We start from the raw sequence: 16013 nt of genomic DNA, 5'->3' as shown, positions 1-16013 counted from the left end.
GGATAAGGCTAGCAGAAGAGAGTTACAGGATCAGGATACATAGTTTAAAGTTGATGAGAGGTAGATTAAGACTAATGTTACGTTAAAACAAGGTTTATAAATCCAACAGAAGTAGATAACTGGATTTCTAAAGTTTTTATGGAAACCTACGCAGGGTGTAAGTATTTCCACCCCTCAGACCTACAAACCAAGGATTTTAAAAGTACATCCAGACACTGTTTTACTTTTTTTTAAGTATTTAAGAAAGAATAAGTTAAAGCATACACAGGATACTCAGTGTGGAAATAAGCCCGATGACGATGGGGGAATACTGGATGAGAATTGATCAGGAGTAGGCCTCTAACCTCAAATCTTAAGAGACTAATACTACTAAAAAAAGGAAATTATAATACAAGGAGTTAAAATAATAAGGGTTTAATCTAGAAGATTTCCAAGAGCAAAGAAATTCAAATTAAATTAAATGGAATTAAAATCCATCCTCAGTTATTACCTATGTACTTCCAGGACTTCCAAACACTGGTTCGTACTGCACCCCACCTGAGAGAGAGATCTATGTACAGCTAAGTAGAGAAGCAGACAAGCTCTTAGTTCTTTCATTCAGTGTCCTGGGCTTTTAGAGGTTCTAGGCCAGACCCTTAATGTTACTACTTCTATAATATACACTGCTTGTGCTCTTTTTTAAAATAGTTGAAGCCAACATCTATTAAATTACAAATATATTCCTATTTACAAATGAAGTCTGACCCACAAACCATGAAGTGAGTGTTCTTCATCAAAACAACTAAAAGGAAACCCTAAATGTAAAGTGTGTAAAGAACTTTTCACAAGTACATCATAAATGAACAGTCATATTCAAATCTAAATGGACATTTAAGAGTTCCTTAATTTCTGCTACTAGTAGTAGCCTGTTCATAATGGTGAAGTCTAGTCTGATTTTGTCCATGCTGATTAACCAAAATAAATGGCAGATGGTTGTTTCATTTCACCAGCAGCAGCTCAGCTGATGATGGTATCCTGTTGCATCCATATCGAGGTCTAATACAGTGCTTGTATGATCATGAACCTCCCTGAGTGCTCCTCAGTCTCATTCAGGATTCTGTGCTTCCCCTAATGGCAGTTGCCCACAGCTGGTGAATGAGTTGTCCAAGAAAGCCTGCTAAGGGTAACTGTTTCTTTGATACAAAGGATCCATTCCTGAGAAATGCGTCCCATCGGGTGGAAGGCACTGCAGCACTTTACAGCTGTTTCCATGTCACAACAAGAGGTTAGTCACTGTTTACTACAATCCGTGCTGTACAACTGGGGGGAAAAAGGGAGTTATTTGTCTTCTTTGCCCTTAGTCTTTCTGTAGACCATCTCCCGGAAGCTAGCCAGGATCTTGTTCTCTCGCTTCCGTCTCTCCTCCTGGTTGAAAGATGCCAGAGCTCTCTTCTCATCTGCACTGTAGATCTGGTTCTCTTTACGCAGACGCACAGCTTCCATTCGGCGATGCCTGAGGAAAACATTGCATTAGTCAGGAAGCAAAAAACTGTTTACCCTCTTTGGGAGAATATTTCCCCACCTCCCATTGTACAGCCTGCATTGCCTTTCCTATTATCCACTATGCTATCTGGAACTCACTGACACTGCCGTCTCTATTATCTGAACAGCAGGCTTCCAGTGATCTCAACTCAAACGATATTTACATTTTAGTGCAATTATAAAATCTAGCTCTTATATAGTGCTTTCCATCCATAGACCTTAAAGAACTTTACAAAGGAGGTCTGAATCAGTATCCCCATTTTACAGAGGGGAAGATGATAGGAGAGCGGCAGAGCATTTTTGCCCTTGGGGAAAACATACATTAACAAACTTGCAGATCAGCAGAGATTAATAAGTATGTCTGTAGTCATAGGCTGTTTAACCTTTTTGACAGTTGCATAAATATACACACTTGGCAATTTCTCTTTGGTGCTTTCAACTTGGTCTCCCACGCAGTTGTAAATCTCACTCTAAGTACCATCATGAAAAAGCCCCCTACCTGCTACCACTCATTACATAACCAGAGCTCTCGAATGCTGCAATCTCTTCACTGGTCAGGCCAATTTCACCTCTTCGAGGAATGCGTTTTCCAGCCTTTACGTACTCTGCCATAGCTGCACCTTCACCAGGCAGCAAAGCATGGCCATAGCTAAATTTAAAAAAAAAAAAAAAAAAAAAAAAAAATCAGTTTCAAACTGAAGAGGTCACAAGAGTAATTAAATCACGAGCTAACGCAGAGAAGACTGGATAAATCTAGCACTAGGAACTCAACTAAGTGATATGTATTTCCTGCAACTAGAGCAGCAGCATATTTAATAGTTTGTTCAACCTCTTGGACACGACACACTGGAATACTCGCTCCCATGCTGGATTGCCAGACTAACCGAAGCAAGGAAGTTTGTAATAAAAGCTTTCATTTGCTGCAGGACTGGCTTCCTCTGGGCTGACACTTTACTAAAGCATGACTGTTGCTCTGGGACAGCTAGAGCGGAACGGTCACTAAGAGAACTCACTTGACCTCTCGCTATTCATCACCCTATATAGCCATCTTCTCTTTATTGTGGCAGTTTCTATCAGTGAGAGAGATTGTAAGTCATTATAATTAATTCATTTTGATTAAGCTAATGGAGAATTTGATTTAATGGCAAGCTGGGATAAAGTCACCACATTGCAGAAAGTATTTGAAAAAATAACACTGTAACATGGCCATTCTATTGAAAACTATGTAACAAATTGTCTGTAACAAAATTTACCAGGTACACACACTGAAAGTTCTATCTGATTTCAGTAGGTTTTCAGTTTAAGAATAAAAAACAGATTTAGTGCCCCTAACAAATGAAAGTCTGAGAAAACATCAGCTTCACTCATGGGTACATGTACGATGTTTAATTTCCTTGATTTGATCTGTTCGTGTAAATCATATATGATTACTTACTTCAAAGGCCTATCATCTTGAGATGCATGCATTTTTGGAGCTTCTGGTCCAATTAAATTATCAGCATCTGTATTTTCTGAAATACAAATAATCAGATATTGTTGTTGTACCTTCTGCTTTGCACAAATCTGTCACACACCTGACTAAGTCACATCAGTTGCACAGGACATCAACATATCAGCAACTGATATTACTGAACAGAATACCTAGGAGTTATAACAGAAGTGTTAAATAGACAGAACCTACTTGATCTCTCAATCCAGAGATCGTCCCCTTGAAGTGCTTCATCATCAGAATCTTCACTACTTGAATCACTGGATTTCTTCCTACTCCTCTTACTCTTCTTTTTCTTAGACTTTTTTCTGTTATGAAGTTAAAGATGAGACAGACAGATGTTTATACGCCTAATGGGGAAAAGGGAATAGTGCTAAAGGCCAGGCATAATTGATCCATTTTTCAAGCAGCTTCCCAGTGGAGGGTTCAATCGGTATCTATCTGTTAAAAATTTCATTCTACAGATCCAGCAAGTACCATTATGGGTCTTCCACGCACCATTCTTTGGCAGATGCCTCTTTCAGGTTTGGACTGGGCCCTTCATCAGCCAGAATTCAGTTAGTCTGAGATAGAGTCATGAAGATTCTGAAGTGAGGCTATTACATGATACCGTGGGCCCCTTAACTACAGGAGATACGGAAGCGTTGGCTCTTCCTTACTCATCAGCTAGGGAATAATACCATAATAGAGCTGTCCCCTCATGGAAGACACATACAGATTTAAAAACAGCATTGTTTTAAATGCAATATTTTAGAGACTGCTCTTACTTTCTATGTTTCTTTTTCTTCTTTTTGGTTTTCTTTTTATCTTCCTCATCTGAAAAAAACCGAACAGACAATCACCAAAAAACCCACAGTAATAAAATGAAGACAGTACTGAACTTTATTGGAAATATAACCCGCCCCCCACAACAGCAGCTAAGGTAAGGTGGAGAGAACTAAAGCCATGCAACATTGAGCTACTCACCTGGGATAAAAGTAGAAATGCCCCAGAATTCCTCAGTTCATCCTACAGCAGAATAGCTTAGTGATTAGCTACTACTACTGGGGGCTGTGCACATGCAGAATTCATGTCTGGCACAGAATTTTTCCCCTCACAGAAAATACATTCTGCTGAGAAGTGCTGCAGTTATGTCTTTCACCCACCACAGGCCACTGTGGCACCAGAACAGCCAGCTGCGTTCATCACAGCACCCTGCCAGTGGCACCAGGTTAAGATAGACAGAGTGGGGCATATCAAGCTGCCGGGGCATGGAATGGGAGGGAATGACTGGGGCATGGACTCAGGAGCTAATGGGGTGACTGCACGGAGTATGGGTCTGAACTCGGAGGGCCACCCAGGGACAGGGGGTATGTGCAAGGACACACGGGGACAGGGGCAAAATGTGCCTGACTGAATGAGAGAGGCTTGGGGTTGGCCAGAGTCTGTATAGGGGAGGCTCCCCAACACCCTAACAATCCCTCCCACTCCAATGTTTCGTACTTCTCTCATCTACACCTAACCCTCCAGGTCCACTTCCAGGCTCCTTCCCTTAGCTTCTCTGTTACCCCTGACTCCCCCAAGCCTTTGTATTGCTTCTGAGGGGTGTGGGAAATACATTTCTGTATTGTATTTTAAGGGAGTTACTTGAAGTTCTGTATTAATATGCCTAGTAAGGAATCTATCTGTCAAAAAAACATTATCTGAATTTTTTTTGGTCTGTATTGTTACAGACATACTTGCTGACAGGTATTTTGAAATAAATTACCATCATAATTGAAACTGGCGTGATTATATATTGTTATTTTGACAAATAAAATATGTAGAATTTTGCAGAATTCTACAATATTGAGTGCAGAATTCCCCCTGGAGTAACCATGCATTAGATGGGAGGGTCTCAATTCCAGGTCATTTACAACATCCAAGCAATGTCAAAACAATATTATTCAATGTACTCGTATACTATCACCACCTGAACTGAAATGCCTGATGGATTAAATTCAGGGTACCATTCCCTGATGGCCAAACCAACTGTACAGAAACAAGAGACACTGCAAACTCCACAGATCAGTGAAAGAATTTGAAATATAGGATTAGGGATTAATTTCTATGGGAATGGCTCTTGAAGTCCAGGAACAGAGGCTATATATTGCCTCTGGGCTAGAATGTTGTGATTTCACATTCTGCACAAAGTGAATTAGGGCTGAGAGACTTCCTAGCGGATGTGTTTTAAGGAGACATTTGAGTAGAGGGAGTGGTGATTTGGTGCACAAGAACAGAGGCTATTCTAAATACAAGAGGTGGTACCGAGATGGGAATGGGAAAAGGGCACAAAGGGAAACTGTTCAACATTAGTCTTGAGCAGAGTCAGAAAAAATTAGAGCTGAATACAGATACAAGTGGAATTAAAAAAGCTTCACTACAGTTTATATGGCTACTAGGAAAAGAGAAAAATTTGTCTTCAGAATGTATTCTGCAGTCAACAGATTCACAGATTTTTTTTCCCCATAATGAGCAACTAATGTACAAAATCCCAGAATGTCGTGAGGATGCCAGCACAACAGATGCAATATTTAACATGATTATAAAGAACACATACAATAGAAGGTTTCAGACCATATAGTTTTCTTACCATTGGTGTTTAGCTCAGACTCAGACTCGCTGTCACTGTCCCCAGAATGCTTTCTGTGTTTTCTTTTGGACCTCTTTCTTTTCTTCTCCTTCCTCCTCCTCTTCTTTTTTTTCTCTTCTGTAAAGATTTGAAAAGAGGATGTTACCTGCAAGGTGAGTATAGTCTGGCACTTGATTAATATTTTTGGTTCTTATTCTTCTAGCATCCCCCTCTCCTGGAACTCTATCATGCTGGCTTTACTGAGTCCTACTGAAGTCACTAGAGTTCTTTGTAAGTAAGGTGAACAGATTCTAACCCTCAATCTTCTATTAGTGTGCAAACAACGTCTATGGTTGAAACAAAATACCTTCTGAACTGGAATCTGAAGAGCTACTCTTCTTAGATTTCGCCTCCTCATCTTCTGCTGGGGTATGCTCATCGGAACTGAACAGAAACAAAAAGATCTTAAATATTATGAAATATGATTTGAAGTGCAGATTGTTTATCCAAAATCAAACACATGTATAATTGTTTGCAGATTCAGATCCTGTGTTAGTAATGAAAGAAACCATTACATAGTAATATCTGAGTCACTCTCTGAACCACAAGACAATGTTATTTGATCTACAACATGCTGAAACCTCATGCAATTGATCAGTTGGGATTATATGAAAAATTATATCCAGTTCTGACTGTTTAGTGATTTAACTTTGCAGATGTGTAATCTGAATTACAAAGAATAAAGAAAGCAGAACGAGAACATTTCTGTAAAGTAATAGTAACATTTATTATCAATACTGTTTTAGCATAAGACTCCAGCCCAGAGTTCCAGAGGGAGAAATACCCCCCAAGAAATTACTTACTCTGGGTCAGGAAACTTTGGTGACAGTCCCCAGACTTCAGGTGCTCCCAGTTCACCAATCCTCTCTCTCTCATTTAATCTCCTGTAAAGGTACATAACTGCATTAAAACCTACCGTGCTACTCCCACCAAACAGACATTCAAAACCTGAGTAGTTTGTGTTTTAGTAGGATTTCTAGTCTCTGAAATTAGATTTGGTGAAAGGATATTTTCTTCACGCTAGTATTTAAAATTTGTTTATTCTCTCCAAAACCAAGATTAATTCAAAGTTAGTTTTCTCAATCACCAGGGAGACAGTAACCAAGGAAGAAATTTTAAAGTGGACCTCTGAAAGCTTCAGTTAACCCTCAGACTCTATAGCCCGTAAAACAGGATTTTTGGCCACATCTGTAATGTTCCAAATTAATTATCTTAGGAAGCAGATATAATCGTTACAGTTTGACACATTATTTGTTATGATGAAACTAAAATGCAAAGATAACTAATCTGTGGCAGATTATTGCACGAGGCATCTCTCTGGCTACCCTTATCTATAAAATAGAAGACAATCTGCAGAAACGACAAATTCCAAAATGTGATGCTTTGTTTTGATCAGAACAATCCCTTGCATGTTCACACTTCTCATTGCTGTAGGCTGTACTATTTGCAAGCCTCTCAACTCTACAGGTTACCCAAGATAGTTTAATGCACTGGGCCCTATCATATCTGTGGGGCTGCATCACTACATTAATACAGATGACTCAAATCTACATCATTTCATATCCTTTGGGGCTCCTAATTACTTCCCCACATAGTTTCTTTAATGGGCAAAACTGACAGAGCCCCCCAAAACTAAGGTGGAACAAGCAATGAACCTAGTCGCTAAGTGGTGAGCAGCCATGGGTCATTTAAAACAAGACTGGAGAAGGCACTAAAAATGCACTGTAGGGAATACTCCTCCACTGGGAAAAAGGGATGGTCTCATGTCTGTGGGACCAAGGACAGCGGACAGAAAGAGGCGGCGGTAGGGACCATACAGCCAGAGCGTGGGTGGGATGGACCCAGGGTGCGCTGCCAGGGTTGGGGGCTGGCTCTTGGCGTGGGGACCAGGGCTGGGTGTCCGATGATCAGGGATGAGGGGACGGCGCTTTCTGAGGTGTCTGAGGCTGGTTCTTGCCTCTGCCTCTCCTCACAATTCCCTGGCTCGGGTCGGGGGCCAGCCCGGGGCGACAGGGGTTTGGGGCTCGCCTCTGCCGCAGGATCTCCTCCTTCTCCTTCTCGTAGTAGTCCGGCCACTGCTTCCCGCCGCCGCCGTGGTGGTGATGGTGCCCGTGGTGAGCGGAGGAGGAGCGCGGCCCGCCCGGAGTGCGCTCCCGGGAGCGGGACCAGCTGCGGCTCCGCCGGTGGCCCGAGTGCTTCAAGCCGTTGCGCTCCCGAGACCGCGACCTCCTGCCCCGCTTCTCGGGAGACGCAGGCCGGTGGGGGCGGCTGGGTCTCGGAGGGGAGGGGCTCGCCGAGGAGCTGCTGCTGCTGCCGCCCTTCCGCCGGGGGCCTGGGGTCCCCTGGGGGCTTCGAGAGCGGGACACCGGGCCCATCACGGCCTCCCGGGTTGCTACCCTAGGGCCAGCAGCAACCCCCAGAGTACTTCCGGGTGGCGCACTACTGAACCTCCCCCTGCAACACCACTTCCGGTCGCTGCACGCTTCCCTCGGGTCACTGACAGTACTTCCGGGTACCGCCATGGACATCCGCCCCCAGGGAAAACAACTTCCGAGTGTTACAACCAAGCCCTTCCGGTACTCGTGTCGAGAGGAAAGGAACCTCGGAGTGCAGCACAGTAGGTCGCCGCACCGCAACGAAGCTGTGTCGTTTGGTTCCTACGGCAGGTTGCGTTGCGGGATGCACGAGAAGGGGCAAGCGGCCGAAGTGCCAGGTAAGGACACGGACACGGACACGGACACGGTGCGGGGAAGGAGGAGAGGAGCGCAGCCGCTACAGCGCCCCTCCGGCCCCATCTGACAGCGGGGCAGCCTGGCCCCCCACGCACAGGAGCTGCCCCCTCGCCCCCCACGCGGATGCAGGGGACTCGGCGCGCCCTGTGGCGAAGGGAAGGGACGGGAGCTCAGCCGGCCCCCTGCAGGAGATGGGGATCCCTCCACGGGTTCCAGGGACGGGGCAGGCCCCAGCCCCTCTGGAGGAGCAAGGCTGAGAAGGGAGAGTCAGTGACCCTGCTCGCAGTGGTGAGGATGGTCTGATTCGCCCCCAGGGAACCGGCCTGAGGCCAGTGTCTCCCCTGGCATAGCTCACAGACCAGCCATCAGACGGTAACAGCTTTTAGTCACTACTTGAGGCAGCCAAGCAGCAGCGAGAGGCTCTGTATCCCATCCCAGCCCCTAGTTCCCTCCGCTTCCATTGCTGTAGTGAGGCACCACTGGGTCATGTAATCAGTGGCTCCACAAAGGTGCCATTAAATAAGGAGGAGCCGGAATCTGCCGGAGATGGAAGTGCCCAAAGAGAACAGGAGTAACTGCAGCCACAATCTGTGTTGTGCAGCTGTTTTGGCATTGTCATCGCCACCCTGTCCTGTGAAGCTCTGAGCTGCACAGTGATAACTGGGCAAGCTGCTCATAGTGCTTCAGTCAAAGGGATGAATAATGGGTTTGAGTGAAATAAAAGTACTGTAATAAAAAGACTTTGCCTCACTGATCCATGCTCTATTGTGCTTGCTTTTCGTAATTACAGTGCCCTCTACATGGGAATGAATATGCAAGTTCTGGAAAAGCCTCACAATACAGCAGCCCATATTATTGGCCAACATCAATAGGCAGAAGTGCATCGCTGCAATCTAGCGCCTTCAGCAACTTCACAGACTAAGCTTTGAATGCCAGATAGACACTTCAAAGTCACAGTACTAATCTCCAAAGTTTCTCTTCAAACGGGATGTGTCTCATCTGCCTGAATTAACACCCGTGACTTCTATGCCAGTTGCATTTCTCAGGAATGATGGAGCTGTCCACAACAAGGACAATATTTAGAATGAGTAGAAACAGCACTTTTTCAGTGGACAGCTCATGGTTATGGAACTCCTTTCCCCAAGAAATTAGAATGACTGAATCTTCCTGCTTTCATGTGTTAAGTGCAAGGTCCAACATTTTCTCCTTAGTTTTCCCGCAACAGTTAACACCCTCCCCTACATACACACACACACCAAACAACCCTCTTCCCCAACCAAAGAGCTGGTGCCACAAACGCCTCTCTGTAAGTGGACATAGGGGAGAGAGAGAATCTGCAATTTGCTATCTGCTTCCATTTGCTTGCAATGAACTAAGATGCACTGTGGTAAAAATATGTGGATAGAAAGGTTATTAAAAGTAGGTGGCTTTAAATAACAAATAGAATTTTTGAAAACTTGACTTCAGGGGCTGGCTGGTTGAGGGCATTTATAAGTGGTATAGAGTCTTTCATGTATAGGTCAAACCCTAATTGGTAAAAACTAAAAACTGTTTTCATCTGATGGTTGTTATAGTGGCTTTGATCCAGTTCTCAAGGGACAGGTGTCTACATTAGGAGACAAAACCAGCATTTCATCTCATACTGTAAGGTCTATGGCATCTTATGTAGGCCAAAATCAAATCAAACAGAAGGATATATCTACATTTTGTTTATAGTTGGACAACCGTTCCAGTTACCAGATCTATAATGTGTGGTATGAGCAGCATCTGGAAGCAGCAAGAAATCTGTTCAAATTGTATATTGAAATTGGTAATCATATAGCCTTACATGAGACTTGCTTGTACAAAGAGAGTTACTAGAGAGCTGCACTATGCACTATTCTTATATTATGTCTCTATGCAGTTAGGTTGGGATATCTTTTCCATTGCCAGAAGTACTGTGGGGATCAGGACAGTGAAAACATCAGGGAACATCACTTGCCTTATGCTTTTGAGTAATCTCTAGTGAAATTAGATAAGGATACTTTTTTTAAAGGATGTTACGTATGGTGGTGGTAGGGCTCACTAAATGAGTCCAGGGAAAATCTAACCAAGCTGCACTGTGTTCTGCTGAACCTGGACTTCATGAGGTAAGGCTCAGTGGTACCAGGAAGCTGAAGGCCGTCAGAGTGGAAGGAAGACCCTGAAATAATATAGTGGAAGCACTGCCCAAGTTAGCACAGCAAGAATAGAAGTAAACAACTTTCATTCTGATACTGAGAGTGAGGGGGGAGAGGTGAATTGAGTACAGGTCAGTGAGCCTGAGTTCTAATCCCAGCTCTGACACAATCTATCTGTGGAACTGGACTAACTTGTGGCCAGAATTTCAAATCAGCTGAGCACCTCCAGCACCCAGTGAAGTCAGTTACTCAGCTTTCAGTTGCACTGAAGGCAGCTCTGAGGTTGCCCTTGCCTCTAAAACTAAAACCATGAATCTCTCCTTTATTTTTTCTGTTGGCAAAATGGTGATTAAAATACTCACCTACCACTCAAGAGTTGTCTGTGGATTAATTAGTTAACAGTTATAAAACAGCATGTGGGCCGGATCCAACTCCTAACATTAACAGAAAGCCTTCCACAGACTTTAATGGGAGTTGAATCAGGCTTTATAACAATATCAAAAGCCGACCAACACATAAAATACTGCAATACAAAACAAAAATTAGACATGGAAATTAGTGTTCTACTGTCTTTCTGGCATCAGTAGTGTTTCCAGCATAAAAATATTCCCCTTTGTATAGAATATCATTTCTGTCCCTAGAGGTAGTCCAGGCTAAAATGATGGTCATATTTTCATTGTTCCTGAAAATTCAATCTAGGTATTCAGTGTAGTTATTTCTGGCTCCTGACATGTTCAGGAAAGGTTGGTTCTGTTATTTAGTGCCTGTTTATCAACATTTATTTATTCTTTTAAAATAAAGTATAAATCTTTATCATGACTGCAGATTTTTTCCCCCGGTCTCCCAGAATTAAGTCTTTAAAAAAGCTCTCTTGTCTCTAAATATTTTTGTCTTGAACAGGTTTTTTTGAAAAAGAAAACTACTCTTAAAGATGGTTTAATTTCAAACTTCCCATGTATTGCTCAACTGTAACTATTTCTTTTTCTTGCAATAACTTATAAATTGATTCCTTGAATTTGTACTTTACAGTCACACTTTCAGCCTCTGTTTCCAAGATAAAAATTAGTTTCAGTTGGACCATTTATTTACATATAAACTAGCTGTTGCCAGTGTATTTAACATTTTCCTTTTCAATTCCAACAATACTATCTGACTCTCAGTTCCGTACTTTAGATCCAAGACTAATCTTCCCCATCAAATACTCTAACAAAATTGTGCACAGGATCCATGTCTATGTTTCATCTAATGCATTATAGTACTACTTTCTTTTATGCAGTTCTTCATATACAAACTACACCCCAAAATGCTTTCTAGATTTTAATAAAAAATCATGTGGAAAAGCAAAATTAAGAGGCAAAGAAAAAAGAGAGACCTTTCTAATTTGGAACTTCTGCAAACAGATGGTGAATGGGTGAGGTGGATAGATATATTAAAGCTTTTCCAGATGGCAAGAGCTTCAGAGGCTCTGTCCCAACCGTGGCAAGATTATAAAATTCACAGCTGTGAAAAATGCATCACGGACTGTGAAATCTGGTCTTTTGTGTACCCTGTACTAGTCAGATTTCACAGAGGACACCAGCATTTCTCAAGCGGGGTGTCCTGACCCAAAAGGGAGAGTCGCAAGGTTATTGTAGTATTGCCACCCTTAATTCTGCACTGCCTTCAGAACTGCGTGGCCAGAGAACAGCAGCTGCTGGCCAGGTGCCCAGCTCTGAAGGCAGTGCCTTGCCAGCAGAAGCACAGAAGTGGTTCTTTGCACAGGTGCCCATCCGAGCTGGATGGTGAGAGTGTTAGTTGCCGGGCGAGGGTCCAGCTCTGAAGGCAGCAGCACAGAAGTAAGGGTAGCAATACCATACTTACTTCTGTGCTGCTGCTGGCGGTGGCGCTGTTTTCAGAGCTGGGCTCCCAGTCAGTAGCCACCATTTTGCGGCTGCCCAGCTCTGAAGGCAGCGCCGCTGCCAGCAGCAGTGCAGAAGTAAGGGGGGCAATACTGCGACCTCCCTACAATAACCTTGTGACCCTCCCTCCCCCAACTCCTTTTTAGGTCAGGACCCCTAGAGTTACAACACCATAACATTTCAGATTTAAATTGCTGAAATAATGAAATTTACAATTTTTAAAATTCTGTGACCATGAAATTGACCAAAATGGACCATGAATATGATAGGGCCCTAATTATGGGGAGAGGGATAGCTCAGTGGTTTGAGCATTGGCCTGCTAAACCCCTGGTTGTGAGTTCATTCCTTTAGTGGGCCATTTAGGGATATGAGGCAAAAATCTGTCTGGGGATTGGTCCTGCTTTGAGCAGGGGGTTGGACTAGATGACCTCCTGAGGTCCCTTCCAACCTTGATATTTTATGAAGAGGGTCAGAGAGGTGGCTAGTGCTTCTGTGATGTAGTCTTTACTATGTGAAATCAGAAGGTATCACAATAAACCTTCTGCACAAGTTGAAAAAGGAGAAATTGATGCTGGTTTGGAAGAGAAACTCATTTCAGAGCTAGACAATAGATTTAGACCCCCATTTTTTTCTTTAGAATGGCCAGTGATTTTGGGTGCCTAATACAAAACATCTGGAACCTGATTTTCAGGAGCTGTGGATGCTCAGCACTTTTTGAAAATGAGGCCCAAGGGGGCCAGCTCCTCAAAGGTATTTAGTTGCTTAACTCCCACTGATTTCAATGGGAGTTAGGAGTCTAATATCTCCGAGGAACTGATCCAGGCAGTTCAAGTGGGGCTCCCAAAAACAGGCCCCGCAAATCAATGACCATTTTATTTTTGAAACGTTGGCTGTTAATGCTTATGACTGAAAACAGGTGCGAAAGAAAAGAGATTATCTCCTTAAGGGAGAAAGATGAAAGGCAGAAAAATGATTTGGTTTAGACCATCAGTTGTTCTTTTGACAAGAAACCGATGGTGAGTATATTTAAAGTAATCCCCAGTCATATAGTAAGTAAATCAGAAGATCCTTTCACAGAGAGAAAAGTGATTGAAAAGCACCATTTTAAGGTAGATGCTAAGACGGAGGCTTCCCCCCCCCACTTTATCATTTACTCTGTTAAGACATCTGGGTTATAGATAGGACAGAGCAATTGGTTCCAGTATAGGTTTTTATTGATGTATATAGTTCCCATATTGCTGTCATTGACAATAAAAATGTGAACACCAAAAACATACATCTAAACTGACAACACATCAAGGATAATCCTAAAAGAACTCTTCCCTCCCCCCCCCCCCCCAAATCAAGCCTCCTCACTCAACCCACTTGCAGGAAGAGCCTGAGTAAACAAATAACACAACTGCTCTGTTGCACTAAGCCGAGGAAACAAATTTCTGAGTTGAGTTCCCTCCACACAGAACACTGTGTCATCAGATAAACGAACATAGGGACTGTCAACACACGTATTCAAGGCAGTTTCACCTGCTGGGCAGGATCCAATTTATCATTGGTGCATGCAGCAGTGCAGCTGCACTTATGTATGCCAGTGACTAACTTGGCCCCCTGTGAATTTCATAGAACAACATTTGATTTTATATTGCATTTTTCAGTCTTTAAATAACAATAAAAGACAGGATCTTTGTGGCAAAATTCACATCTGAGAGGAAAAGGCACAGCCTCTTGGCCAACTGAAGATGGATAAAACATATTTAGCCCCTATTTCTTTCTGGATGTCTCTGAACAATGTTGAGTCCAGAGGGACTCTGAGGTTGTGCCTCACTTAACTGGAGGGCAAGCATCCTGTACCGATGGCAAAAATCATAGTTTGTCCGGGATCCTAAAAATGCTTCTCCTGATCCCCCTCATCACCTTCATCTTTCCTGGATTCAGCTCAAGCCAGCTAATATTTGTCCAGTTCTCTTTATCCCTTTTAGCCACTAGGATAGCAGAGACAGTATAGTAAGGGTTTTGTCAGCATGTCAATGCCCCTAGCAGCTTACAGTCTTCCCCAGTAGTCTCATATAAGTTGTGCAAAAGAGGTGACACCAGTGAGCTCTGCATGACTTTATGGGTGGGGACCCTCTGGTTGATGAGGAGCTGCCCATCACAATTCTTGAGGGTCTGAATGGAAAGGCATGTTAGTACAACTCTCTCTACACCTGCTAGATGCCAGAGATGAAGCAGTAGCATCTCATAACAGTACTGAAGGCCACTAGTATAGCAACCAATAGGTCAAATCTTGAGATGAGCTGAAAGTAGCTATGTTTGCACAGCATCTGGGTGCTACAGTAATGCAAATAATAAAAATAAATAATAGTCATAGGGCGTGAGGGGGCTTAGTGCTATGGTTACGACATACAAAGAGAAATTAGATACAAACATAAAATACTCTTGCTGCAAGGTAACATTTTACTTTATTGCTTAATATTCAGAATGATAACAGACAAGAACCCCAAACCAGAGAGAGACTAAACAGGCTCTTCCTAAAAGAGAGAGGCACAACTCAACTGAGCTTGCTGTGGGGTGGCTCTCTGCAGAACTTACAGCATAGGTCTAGCCATCAGGAAGGGCCTCCTCAGACACAAAGAGACTTGCTGTTAGGCCTTTTACCGCATCCACGTCTGTACTACATACAGTTTTGTATTTTGCTGTCACTCAGGACCTTACAAGATTTGACCCGTTATTGGTATGGGTCCATAGCCATTAGATCAGTGCGATCAGGACAGTAACTGAGAGGCTGTGGGAGATAAGCTACTGCTGTAGCTGGCCTATGAGCAATTTCTCAGCAGGCTTACACAGGAAGATTAGAGACAATAATTTGTTGGGGAAGTGGTTAGAATCAAATAGTTTCCATTTTCACTCTGTTTGAACATGCTTAGCATTTGCTGAAATCTTTGGGGCTATAATCGTCCAGGCTTGGTTTCTGCCTGAAAGTATTAACAACTCCCCTTGCCTAGTATTTGTGTTAGGAGTGTACTTGCCAACTCCAGCAGGGTTTCCAGGATGCAGAAGAATGCATAGAACTGTAGGACTGGAAGGGACCTCAATAGATCCAGTCCCCTGCACTCAAGGCAGGACTAAGTAACAACTAGACCATCCCTGACAGGTGTTTGTCTAACCTGTTCTTAAAAACTTCCAATGACAGAGATTCCACCACCTCCCTCAGCAATTTGTTCCAGTGCTTAACTGCCCTGACAGTTAAGAAGTTTTTCCTAAAGTCCAACCTAAACCTCCCTTGCTGCAATTTAAGCCCATTGCTTCTTTTCCTATCCTCAGAGGTTAAGAACAACCTTTCATGTATTTGAAAACTGTTATATCCCCCTCAGTCTTCTCTTCTCCAGTCTAAACCCAGTTTTTTCAGTCTTTCCTCATGGGTCATGTTTTGTAAACCTTTAATCATTTTTGTTACTTTCCTCTGGACTTTCTGCAATTTGTCCGTATCTTTCCTGAAACGTGGCACCCAGACCTGCACACAATACTCCAGTTGAGGCCTTATCAGTGCGGAGTAGAATGGAAGAATTACTT

The 16013-nt window shown here is 43.2% G+C and overlaps 2 protein-coding genes across 5 annotated transcripts in view; one reads left to right on the top strand and one right to left on the bottom strand.

Annotated features, from left to right (window-relative positions):
- Positions 1-141: 141 nt before the first annotated feature.
- On the bottom strand, positions 142-8098 carry NKAP (NFKB activating protein). Its single transcript, XM_032767083.2, has 9 exons — positions 7689-8098; positions 6464-6544; positions 5968-6044; positions 5622-5738; positions 3778-3826; positions 3203-3318; positions 2957-3032; positions 2021-2170; positions 142-1492 (listed from the first exon to the last, which is right to left on the bottom strand). Exons 1-9 carry the CDS (start codon positions 8033-8035, stop codon positions 1318-1320), a joined length of 1188 nt encoding a protein of 395 aa, XP_032622974.1. The 5' UTR covers positions 8036-8098; the 3' UTR covers positions 142-1317.
- Positions 8099-8255: 157 nt separating this feature from the next.
- Positions 8256-16013, top strand: part of ZBTB33 (zinc finger and BTB domain containing 33) — a 33722-nt gene continuing 25964 nt past the window's right edge. Inside the window, exons 1-2 of one of the 4 annotated variants that reach the window (XR_012656415.1) lie at positions 8256-8366; positions 9183-11577. The gene's annotated coding sequence lies outside the window, so the exon portion shown is untranslated. Of the gene's footprint in view, positions 8374-9182; positions 11578-16013 lie in introns of those variants that run through there. The other 3 variants (XR_012656416.1, XM_032767058.2, XM_075068843.1) reach the window with 3 other exon arrangements.

The sequence above is a fragment of the Chelonoidis abingdonii genome, chromosome 8 (assembly GCF_003597395.2).
Source record: "Chelonoidis abingdonii isolate Lonesome George chromosome 8, CheloAbing_2.0, whole genome shotgun sequence".
NCBI lineage: Eukaryota > Metazoa > Chordata > Testudines > Testudinidae > Chelonoidis > Chelonoidis abingdonii.
This window is presented reverse-complemented; position numbering and strand designations above follow the sequence as displayed.

Excerpts from the sequence above, each read along its gene's own strand:
- NKAP (XM_032767083.2), bottom strand. The coding sequence starts at position 8,035 with ATGGGCCCGGTGTCCCGCTCTCGAAGCCCCCAGGGGACCCCAGGCCCC. Across the intron at positions 5,739-5,967 it reads TTCAGATTCCAGTTCAGAAG|AAGAGAAAAAAAAGAAGAGG; the intron begins GTATTTTGTTTC and ends AAATCTTTACAG. Across the intron at positions 1,493-2,020 it reads TATGTAATGAGTGGTAGCAG|GCATCGCCGAATGGAAGCTG; the intron begins GTAGGGGGCTTT and ends TGTTTTCCTCAG.